The sequence below is a fragment of the Lygodium microphyllum genome, chromosome 30 (genome assembly GCF_053477565.2).
Source record: "Lygodium microphyllum isolate KBCC chromosome 30, Lygodium_microphyllum_v1.1.10, whole genome shotgun sequence".
Classification (NCBI taxonomy): Eukaryota; Viridiplantae; Streptophyta; class Polypodiopsida; order Schizaeales; family Lygodiaceae; genus Lygodium; species Lygodium microphyllum.
The window spans coordinates 42,115,912-42,127,499 of record NC_141164.1 but is presented as its reverse complement, the minus strand read 5'-3'; the positions used below and the strand labels follow the sequence as shown (position 1 = coordinate 42,127,499).

At 40.6% G+C, this 11,588-nt stretch overlaps 1 protein-coding gene across 1 annotated transcript; it reads left to right on the top strand.

Moving 5' to 3' along the window:
• The first annotated feature begins 771 nt into the window (after positions 1-771).
• On the top strand, positions 772-2,309 carry LOC148009787 (mitochondrial uncoupling protein 4-like). Its single transcript, XM_087673144.1, has one exon. It carries the CDS (start codon positions 990-992, stop codon positions 2,001-2,003), a length of 1,014 nt encoding a protein of 337 aa, XP_087529270.1. The 5' UTR covers positions 772-989; the 3' UTR covers positions 2,004-2,309.
• The last annotated feature ends 9,279 nt before the right edge of the window (positions 2,310-11,588 follow it).

Sequence of the window (11,588 nt, the reverse complement as noted above, 5' to 3'; positions counted from 1 at the left end):
GGTCAAAGGTTCTCGTAAGAGTAGGGGGTTGAGCCTTTCCTTAAACAAAAGGTGTGTGTGCCACATTTAAGATCTTCCATATGGCCATGGGCCACTAGTTCTTTGAACAAAAACTAAAAGAGACTCTAAAGAGGCGAAAAGCTATTGCAAAACTATGAAGGACCAATGCATTTTGCCATTACATCGTTTTCTCTTTGAGATCTCAGATCATCCAATGGGAACTTATGAAGCCATAAGTGACTTGGCTTTTACACGAGGACAGCTACGTATATTATCAAAAGGAAAACGCAGTTAGACTATTAAAATCGAAGTCTATTAAGGTTAGACTATTAAAATCAAAGTGTAATAAAGGTAGACTAGTAAAATCAAAGTGTAATAAAGGTAGACTAGTACTATCAAAGTCTAATAATCTGAGGCGTCATCTTCTGAGATCGTATACGACAAGCTGGGTTATTAATACAATGTGAACGCTGAAGCCGGGACCTCGCGAGAGATGAGATCGCTCGCATATGAGAAGCTGGGTTATGAATACAATGTGATGTCAATGCTGAAGCCGGGAGACCGCGTGAGAGATGAAAAGGAACGACGACCTTTTCGCCTGGCGAGTGCGTGTGTGGGGTGGTGGATGTGAGGTCGTTCTGGGCGTCTCTTTTGAGCGTGTGCTGTCGGCCACAAGCCATCTGGCAGTCTTCTAGTAAGCAGGCCCGGACTGGGAAGGTTTCTTCTCGTGAACGAAATAATATCTAAGGCACACTAGGTATATAAGCGGACGTCGAGAGACTGTTAATGTATCGGCTTGTCTCGCAGAGCAGCAATAGTAAAAATAAGAAGAAAACGTTGGCGACTGGTTCTCTCTGTCTCTCTCCCTCTCTGTCTCTCTCTCCCCCTCTGTCTTTCTGTCTCTCTCTCTCCGTGTATCTGATTGCGGCCAGCTGCTCTGCTGGTGGTCATTCTTGTCTCAGCCGGCGCTGCTGCCGTCAGTCGTAGATATGGGGCTGATCAAGGGGTTTGTCGAAGGTGGCCTGGCATCCATCGTGGCGGGCTGCTCGACCCACCCCCTTGACCTCATCAAGGTCAGGATGCAACTCCAAGGCCAACAGGCTGCCCCGCCACTAACGGCACCCTTGCCCTCCCATCAGCTGTCCGTGGCCATAGCCAACGGCGGCCACAACTTTCATATTCCAGCTGCACTCGCCCAGCCAGCGGTGCCTGCAGTAGTCGCGGCCCCGAAAGGTCCGATCGGTGTGGGCATGGCGATAGCGCGGGCGGAGGGCTTTGGGGCCCTCTTCTCGGGCGTGTCGGCCACCGTCCTGAGGCAATCACTCTACTCCACCACACGCATGGGCCTCTATGAGGTCCTCAAAGCCAAGTGGACGGAGGGCAGCAGCGGCAAAAGCGGCGATCGGCAGCTGCCCGCGGTCAAGAAAGTGGCGGCGGGCCTGGTGGCGGGGGGCATCGGGGCGGCCGTGGGCAACCCGGCCGACGTGGCGATGGTGCGGATGCAGGCCGACGGGCGCCTGCCGCCTCACCAGAGACGCAACTACGCCAGTGTCGCCGACGCCCTCCTCCGCATGGTGCGGCACGAGGGCGTAGCTTCCCTGTGGCGCGGCTCCTCCCTCACCATCCAGCGCGCCATGGTTGTCACCGCCTCCCAGCTCGCCACCTATGACCAGGCCAAGGAGAGCCTCGTCAAAGGGCGCGCTGCCATGCGAGAAGACAGCCTGGCCACCCATGTGGTGGCCAGCTGCGCCGCTGGCGGCGTGGCTGCCGTAGTGTCTAACCCCATCGACGTCATCAAGACGCGGATCATGAACATGGAGTCCGGACAAGATCATCCCCCTGTTTACAAGGGCGCCCTCGACTGCGCCCTAAAGACTGTGGAAGCCGAAGGGCCTATGGCCCTCTACAAAGGCTTCCTTCCGACTGTCATGCGCCAAGGACCCTTTACAGTCGTCCTCTTCGTGACTCTTGAGCAGATCCGCCATCTGTCGAGTCATTTTTGAAAGAAGTACACAATTTTGATAAATTTGCCTCGACCATTTTACTTTGTATTCATACGCCAAATATAATTGAAAATTCGAGAAAATAAGACCAACTCACTCTCCAGAGTTGGGTTATGCGAAGCCCAAACTTGCTATGCAAGTGTAGCAAGTCCTCTAAAGTCCACATGACACCTATTTAACCCTCGTTACTTCTTATACCGCCGATCATTTTCTCAACCGGAACTTTGGGAAAGCGTGGTTGTGAAATGACCTTTACATTCCATTTTACAAATCAAGAAGGTGTTTAACTCAAGAAGGTGTTTTCAAGTTTCGTTGCAACCATAAATTATAATCTCACTCTCCCAAGCTTTTATAAGATTGTCAAATTCTCAACTACGCCCTAGAAAGACACGACACAGAACATTTAAAACTCAGCAGGTGGTGATCATCACGTTCTATGAGTCAAAACGTTAAGTAGTTAACATGTTGCCTCATTAATCAACTAATGTAAGTTTTAGTCTCCTTGCAAGCCGAGACAATTGGAATTTTTCTATATAACATGGTATGTCTAGAAAAAAAAAACAATGATAAAGACTTGGGCTTCTTTAGAGGCGAATTGTTAAAGGCAACTTTTCCGTGAAAATCTTCAATAAAAGAAAATGTTTCTTTGAGCTACCACATTCTTATTGATGATATGTCAATTTTCTCTTTCTCAATAGTGAGTAGTTTTAACTATCCATTTATCCCTTTCATCAGGTCTCAAATGGAGCTATGCAAGTTGTTGAAAATTTCCTATTCATGGTATGTTTGGTTTACTTTCTCAATAGTCAATAGTTTTTGCAATCCACCTATCCTCCTAATCAAATCTAAAATGGAGCTATGCAAGCTTTGGAAAATAGTAAGCTTCTTTAATGATAGTAAATCACACTCTTTCGAAATAATAAAAAACCTCGTTGCATGAGGTATCAAATTGGCTAAAACGAGTAGATGTTTCGTATCCCCTCTTTAATGGTCGTAAATCATATTCTTCCTAAATAATTTAAAAAGACCTCTATGACACTGATCTCCTTGTCCTCTCTATACAGAGGGCTGTTCTTACACAAAGGTGATTTGTACTATATAGAGAGCTATTCTTACACAAAGGTTATGAAACCAACATGTGTATTTTTGTGGACACATGAAAAAGGGCATTTCGCTGCATCTCTATAGACTTCACATATTTTTTAATACTAAAACATATACAATACTCCACAATCCCTCATAGACCTCTTTTAATATTATTCTAATCAAAAATAGATTAAAGCTAATATAATGATAACACACAAAGAAAATGGATCTAACATGGAGAGACTATTAAATTGGCTAAAGTTTTTAGATGATTCGTGTCCTCTCTCCCTCCCCCCCCCCCCCCCCCCCCGAACAGGCTTATAGTGATGGAATGAATGGTCCTCAAATCATGCACGCATTTTGGAAGCACCTATCTACCATCTATGTGTCAAACAAAGCAAACCCTATGAGAGAAAAAACCTATTCCAAAGTGTTAACCCTTACATATTTTGATGCCTTGATGTGGCACATGAGATTCAAAGGAGCTAGAGATATCTGTAAGTATCTAGATCCTTAATCAATAGGTAATTACAGTACCAATGAGACGATCGTGTGAAGGGAGTGAGCCCCAAGTGGAAGCATGTGAGTGAAAGTGAGAGATATGGTGGAAGGAGAAAGAGCAAGAGAGAGTGACACAAGATGTGGGAGCTCCAATGGTCAGAATGTGTGACCGACCTTTCTTTTATTCAAATGTCACTGAAAGAATGAAGCATGAAGTGACAGTGATGGGCAGTTACCACCTTTAGTGCAAAGGTTTGTGGGTATTATTAGTGTAGTAATACATACAAGCGGCTAGGCACAAGTGCCTTTATCTCCAATAACCTCCTACTTAAAGGCAAATGTGCCCCTAGTGAGGAGAAAACAAGACAAAAGTGACAAATTACAAATCTACATAAGTACAATAGGATGAGGAAAGACGTCATTTCATCCAATGCCCATCAACTTCCTAAGGAAGGCAAAACGCTCCGCTCAAAGACTTTTCATGAGCAGATTTGCAAGATTTTGGTTAGTCGAGATCTTGAAAAGGTCAATAGACCTATCTTTAATGATCTCTATGATGAAGTGGTAACACACCTCAATGTGTTTCATCTTTGCATGAAAGACCAAATTCTTGGAGAACTAGATAAGACTCATAGAATTTGAATGCAGCAGTGTAGAGACCACATCCGTAATACCAAGGTCTGGCCTAACCAGAGAGTCTCCTTGCAAGCCTCAGTGGCTATAGCATACTCGGTAGTAGAGAGGGCCATGCATTTCTACACATTGGACATCCAAGAAATAGCACCTCCATCAAAGGTGAAGACATAGCTAGAGGTGGACTTCCTACCATTTGCATGTCCTGCATAATCAGAGTTGGTGTACCCGATGACTCCTGTATCCTAGCCACTATAACATATGCACATAGCTACTATGCCCTTTAAGTATGTTCTATGATGACATGGCAAGGGTGGGTTCACATGGTTGGCTTGAGGATGTCCTGTTAAGGGTGTATTCTTATGGAGTGTGGATTCATATGGCATGGGTAAGAATTAATTTGTACACTTGATCATGGCATGTCCATGACATCACCCCCTTCTCTAATTATGAATTCCACAAGGAGCGGCTTTGTGGTTTGGTCCAAGTTTCATTGGATTCCTCTTGTGAAACTCTTTAACTTTGAGAGATGCTCTTTGGCAATATTCTGCAGGTCCTCGAGTGTGATCATTGATGTCACATCCTTTCCAATGAGGAAGGTATTCCAATTGACCTTGGGAGATCCTAGATTCTAAGACATAATCGATCTCAAATTCTTCATGTTCTTGAATCTAGATAGGTGATGGGGGATTCGATCTCTCCCCCCTCACTAGTGAGCTATGGTATGGCTCAAGCATGGAAACATGGAAGACTGGGTGGATCTTCATGGTGCTAGGGAGTTGGAGTCAAGAAACAACTTAGTTGATTTGGGCTATCATAGTGAAGGGCCCAAATCTCTAGTGTTTTAGCTTGGTGGAGGGCCTTTTTGTTTGGAGGTTATGCCTGAGTAAATATACTTTATCACTAACTTTGTATATTGGATGTTGGAGACGATGCTAGTCTATATAGTGATTGTACTAATTCTGAGTCTTTTGGATTTGTTGCTTGAGTTCTTGGTGTATATCTGCTAAGTGTTGAGCTTTATCTCAAGTGGCAAGGTCCTTTACTTGATTGGAGAGATGTATATCTATCTCAGGGAAGTTACGATATGTATATTCTCTACATCGCGTGCATTCAAGGCCTATTTATAAATATCCTTAACTATGAATGTTTCATGAATAAAACATAAGGCTTTTCTATTCCATCTATAAATAACCCCTTTATATTACACCTTTCTGTATGTAAAAAATGTATATAAATGGTATTTTAAAATACCTTATTTTGAACCCACATGATGCACACATATATTCATGAGTAACTTACCCAAGATATTTATCCTTGGATGCTCGTCATAGTTTGAAAAGAAAGGAGTTTACTTGGTAGATGCATGAATACTATTATTATAAGCAAACTCTATAAAGGAAAATAGCTCAAACTAATCATTCTAATGGTAATTGATGGTGTAATAGAGATATTGTTTCAAGACTTGATTTACATGTTCTGTTTAAATCATTCTAATGGTAGTTGATGGTGTAATAGAGATATTGTTTCAAGACTTGATTTACACGTTCTGTTTAAATCATTCTAATGGTAGTTGATGGTGTAATAGAGATATTGTTTCAAGACTTGATTTACACGTTCTGTTTAACCATCACTCTGTGCGTGATTGGTAGTAGATAACTTAACTTGGATTCTAGGGAGGTTGCAAAGGTTATTCCCAAAACTAGATATGAATTGGGGACCATGATCATTGATGATGTCATTTGGAAGTCCATGTAATCTGAAAATGTATTTGAGGAAGAGTCTAGTGATAGCTGTGCCTATGATGGTCTTGGTAATAGGGCTGAAATATACCATTTTTATGAATCTATCTACCACAACAAGAATAGAGTTATATTTTCCTGAATTGGGAAGATCTGTTATGAAATCCATGGATAGAGAAGACCAAGATTGCATTGGAATGGGCAAGGATTACAAGAGACCATGTGGTTTGTGATGAGGTATCTTCACCCTATTGCAAATATCACATGATTTTATATATTCCTTAACTTCTTTCTATATCTTGGGCACCAAAAATCTCTTGAAATAAGCTCTAAGTTCTTATTAACTCCAAAGTCACCTACTCTAGGGTGTCATGGCGTTGTTGGAGTACTTGGAGTCTTGGCTTTCCTGGAGGGATGTAAAGTAGATCCTTATAGGATAACAATCCATTAGTTTCTTGAAACTCAAAAACCTCATTTCCATTTTCCTCTTGATTTTTTCTCTTGATACTGTTGGCCAAATCATCATGCAGCAGGGTTTCATGGATTAAATAGATCAAGGTAGGGTTATCTTGGTGATAACTAGATATGGCTACTAGCTAGAGGTTCTTTGGCTTGAGTAGTATTGATCATTGTTGATCAAAAGCTTCTTCTCCCTTCTTAGCTGCCACGTAGAATCTTCTTAGCAAAGTATCTAATTGCATTGTCGGTGTCCCAGGTGATAGGTGATGACAAAGTTAAACCTAGATAAGAAGTTACTTTAGTAGGATTGTCTTCGATTGAGGATGCGAGTTGTTATAAACTATTCTAGATTTTTGTGATATCTATAGACAAAAACTTTATGGGCTCCACCCTCTAGATGATGATGCCAAGTATCAAAGGCATCTACAATGGCAAGGAGTTCTTTATCATGTATATCATAGTTTATCTCTGGAGGAGAGAACTTCGTTGTGAGTGGAATTCCACTAGATGCATATGACCATCATCTCCATGCTGGGACAAGATAGTTCCTAAGACATAGTCTAATGCATTGGTCTCCAAGAAAATAAACACTTCTCAAGTTTTGCATATAGTCCTTTTTCTATGAGCTTTTTTAAAACTAAAATTACATGGTTCTCATGCTCCTTTGGATGTTCTGAGCATATCAACATATCATCCAAGCATATAACTACAAAATCATCAAGATGCTCTCGAAAGATATCATTCATCATATGTTGAAATACTGCAAGAGCATTGGTGAGGCTGAATGGTATAATAATATACTCAAAGTGATCATACCTTATACAGAAGGTTGTCCTCCATTTATCTCCTTTGATCCTATACAAGATTGTAAGACCCTTGTAGATCAATCTTTATGAAGATCTTTGGTTTTCCAAGGCGTTCCAAGAGCTCTAGTATCAATGAATAAGGGTATCAATTCTTGATTGTTATCTTGTTGAGTCCTTGATAATCCACACACATTTGAAGTGATCGGTCTTTCTTCTTCATGAATAGAATTGGGGCTATAGAGTAGGAGACTTCAAGTGCCTAATGAACCCCTTGGCTAAGTTCTCATCAACTTTCTTGCATAGTTCAACTACTTCATCAAGGGATAGCCTCATGGAGTTCTATAACACAATCGTATAGTTTGTGCTCGGGCAAGAGATATGTATTCTTTTTCTTAAAGACATCTTGGAATTCTTGATACTAGCTTAGTAGCTTTACTAACTCATCCTTACTAGATTCTTGAATTAGTATGTGATATATCATGTAGGCCGCCTTGCTATGTGCATAAAGGTTTTGGGTCCTAGATATACTGACTTTCCTTGATTTTCATGATGTATAATAATTTCTTAATCCAATCAATTCCTAGGTTGTGTTTCTTCAGCCAAGGAATCCCAGATTTGTGAGACTAGATATGACATTAAAGCATACATGGGTAATATCTCCAGATGTTAGAGATCTTCCATCCATGACTTCAATTGGTGCAGGATTGATCTTTTAGACTAGTGCAATATAGTATCTATTCACAAAACCATTATTAAATGAAACATGCAAAGGCCTCATAGTTGAGCAAGGCTTTGAGGGAAAGGGTCCTTCTCAGTAGGATCATTTGGACTATGACAAGGAAACTTTCCATGGGGGTGGTTGGAATCAAGAGACCCTTTCTTATGTCAAGGTTTGGTTGTATTGTCTCATTCACAATCGGACATCCTCATTTTCATACTCAAGGGAGGTTACAACAACTCTTGGGATTCTTGTCCTCTTATTTAGGCAATTAAGGATGATGTATCTAGGGTTTCCACAATATAGGTATAGATGGTTCTCTCTTCATCTTTGCTTTTCTTATGAGGTCAAGGGCTAGAATTTGGTATTATCTATTTACATCAGTTCAGGATTTGTTTCTTCTTTTATTGGGGCTCAGTTCCATTGGCAAGGCTTTAATTCTTCTTGCTTTTCATGCTTCCTCTTAAACAATCTATTATCACACTAAATGGCTTGTATGATATAATCATTCGGTGTTTTTGCCTCAAGCATAGTGAGCATGAGGTCATTGATGTAATCTCAAAGACCCCATTTGAATAGGCTGATTAATAATCCTCATGCAATTTTGCTACTTGACCAGTGTTTGCATCTCCAAATGTGAAAGTCAGCTCACAAAGAAATGCCTCATAGTTATGAAGTACTGCCATATTCTTTTCTAAAAATCATGATAAAGCTTGACTGTAAAATCCCACCTTGAAAGTGTTATTTGCATACCTATCCACTTGCATATGGATATAGACCTTTACTTGTTGCACAAATCCTCTAAACTTTGAATGGTCACCATTGAACTTCTCTAGCATGTTGAACTTGGGTTCTCTTTTTGGGGGTTGATAAACACACAGAATCATTTGATCACTTCCTCTATTATTTTGCAAGTCTCAGATTTGGTCTCACATCTCTTGAAGCGTGGAGCCTAGATACATAGGGTGTTCTATTTGAAGTATGATAGAGGTTTCCTAGTCTAGACCTCCTCTACAACCTGGTAATCAATAGCAATGCAATGGGATCAGTTAATTAAGTGTACAATACTAGTAACTACCTCTGTCTACCCAAAAGTACTATGGTAAGCACACTTGGCTAAGCATACTGTGGACTCTCTCTTGAATCGTCTTGTTCATCTGTTTGAAAATACCATTCTCGAGAGGGGTGTTTGGGCAGTCAACTGATGCTTAAGACCCCACTTATTGTAAAACTACTCAAAAGATTTTGAGATGCACTCACCTCCATTATTTGACCTTAGGCATATGACATTTCAGCCTATATCTAGACTGGTTCTCAACAAGAGTAAGCCAACATTGAAAGGTAGACAAGACATTCGATCTCAAATTAATAGGGTAAGCCCAAACCTTATAAGAATAATTATCACTGGATGTGACAAAGTACTTTGCACCACCTAGCAATTAACAAGGCATAGGCACACATACATTGAAATGAACAAGAGCCAAAGGTTTGCCCATGTACTTCATGCTAGACTTCTTATGCATACTAGTGTCTACTTGCCATATAAACAATAATCACAAGACTTAAAATACTTATAGTCTAGGGGTGGAAGATATTGCAAACTGGTAAGCGTTTTCATTCCAATCAAAGACATGTGCCTAGGGCAACAATGCCAAAGAGATATATGTGGAACTGCAACCATAGCCAAAACATGGTCAATTGACCCAAATACAAGCAAAGGATAGAGGATACTAGACTTAGCACCACGTGCAATAACAAGATTGCATTGGGTAATATTCCATGAGGAATCACCAATAGAGACAACATAACTTGCATCATTGAAGGTGTCAACAAAGATAAGGCTCTTCGTGAGAGTCGGTACATGATGTACATCATGAAGAGTAAACATGCTATCTGAACCAAACCATAGTTGGAAATTACCAATACCAACTATCCCCAATTCTAGGTCATTATCCAAACAGACATATCTAGTCATAATGCGATAGGAGTGAAACCACTCTCTATGAAACATGAAAGGAAGCCCCTCAATTTATCAATCAGTACTGACTATAACTTGATAAATCATCGATCAGCTGTGAAGCATCAGGTTGCACCACATTAATCTCCTTAATCTTGACACTAGACTTGCTAGGCACAATACTGTGATAATCATTCTTGGCCTACACTTTACCCTTTGCCTTTTTCTTATGCTTATCTTCGTGCATTTTATGACACAATGACTGAATATAATGTGCTTTCCCACAACAATAACAATAAGACTTGACTTATAGCCACATGACTTACTATGATATTGTCCAAGTGTCCTAGACTGCGACCTGTAGCAAAAATAAAGGATGCAAAGTATCCTTGAACTCAATCTCTTGCAAAGCTAAATGGCTAATGATACAATGAAACTCATTCAACTGTGCAAACATAGAAATCCTTTCCTTTATGCAAAGATCCATCAATTGTTTTAGCTAATACATTTGAGATTCAAGACTCTACTTGTCATAAAGATTCTTTAACTATGACGTCGAAGCTCATATATAATCTAATTTCCAATTACAACATCGTAGTGAACCTAGTTAGAGAGTGATAAATGATCGTGGAATTTCCTAACTCATCAAGTTCATCCCAAACATTGGCTACAACATTTTTAGGTTTGACACTTTCATTTTTGAGTGGTCTAACCTACAATTTCTACACTAAAACTTGCCATATTTGTGTCTTCCAATAGCTACAGTTGGTCCCATCCAGTTTCTCAATATTAAAGATAGCATTGTTACACAAAGCACTAGCCATAATGAGACTAAGAAAGTGAGTAGAAGGGAAAAAAATAGGCTATTGTAATACCTTGCAAATCAGCCCTAAAACCATGCTAAATCAAGTGGGAGACAAGAGATACTACCAAAGTAATGAGTTATACATAAAATGCAACTAATTTTCCTCATGGGTTTTTAACTTCCTTCAGGAATACGCCATGGGATGACCTTCTTACATTAGTACACAGCCTAGTGCAAGTGAGTTGGCATCTATAACAACTTCGAACTCCTTGCTCAAGTCTATGAGCTTTAGAATTGGTGTTATCACTAAGCTATGTTTGAGTTGGTTGAAGCTCGCTTGTTCAGTGTGGCTGTCCACACTATGGCAACCTGCTTCTTTAGTAGATCTGTGAGGGGTGCCACAATTAAGGCATAATATTTGATGAAGATTCTATACCATCTGTTAACCCTCAAACGAACAAAAGTGGAAAATCCGGAAAACCTAAAGCAAAAGACAAAGGCCAAGGCCCCTCAAACGAACAAAGGTGGAAATTTTGGAAAAGCTAAAGCAGAAGACAAAGGCCAAGGCAAAGTGAAATGGAAGACAAAGACGCACAATGAGAAAAGTCCTAAATAAGGGAGAAAGGCGCACAAGGAAAAGCGCAAGTCAATACTTTTGTAAAAGAGCGCAAGCGCATCATGGTTTAATTCAAGGAGCATCGAGCTCTCACCCGTGCAAGTTGTAAATGTAGATGGGTGGTGGAAAGGAAGCTAGGAAGATAGAAGGACAATGGGAAAAAGGGCCTAGGCCACGGCCGGCCATGTAAAAAAGGGGATAAGGGGATGACTGCCCAAAAGGGATTTAGGGTTTTGTATATAAAGTTGAAAAGTGAATGAGA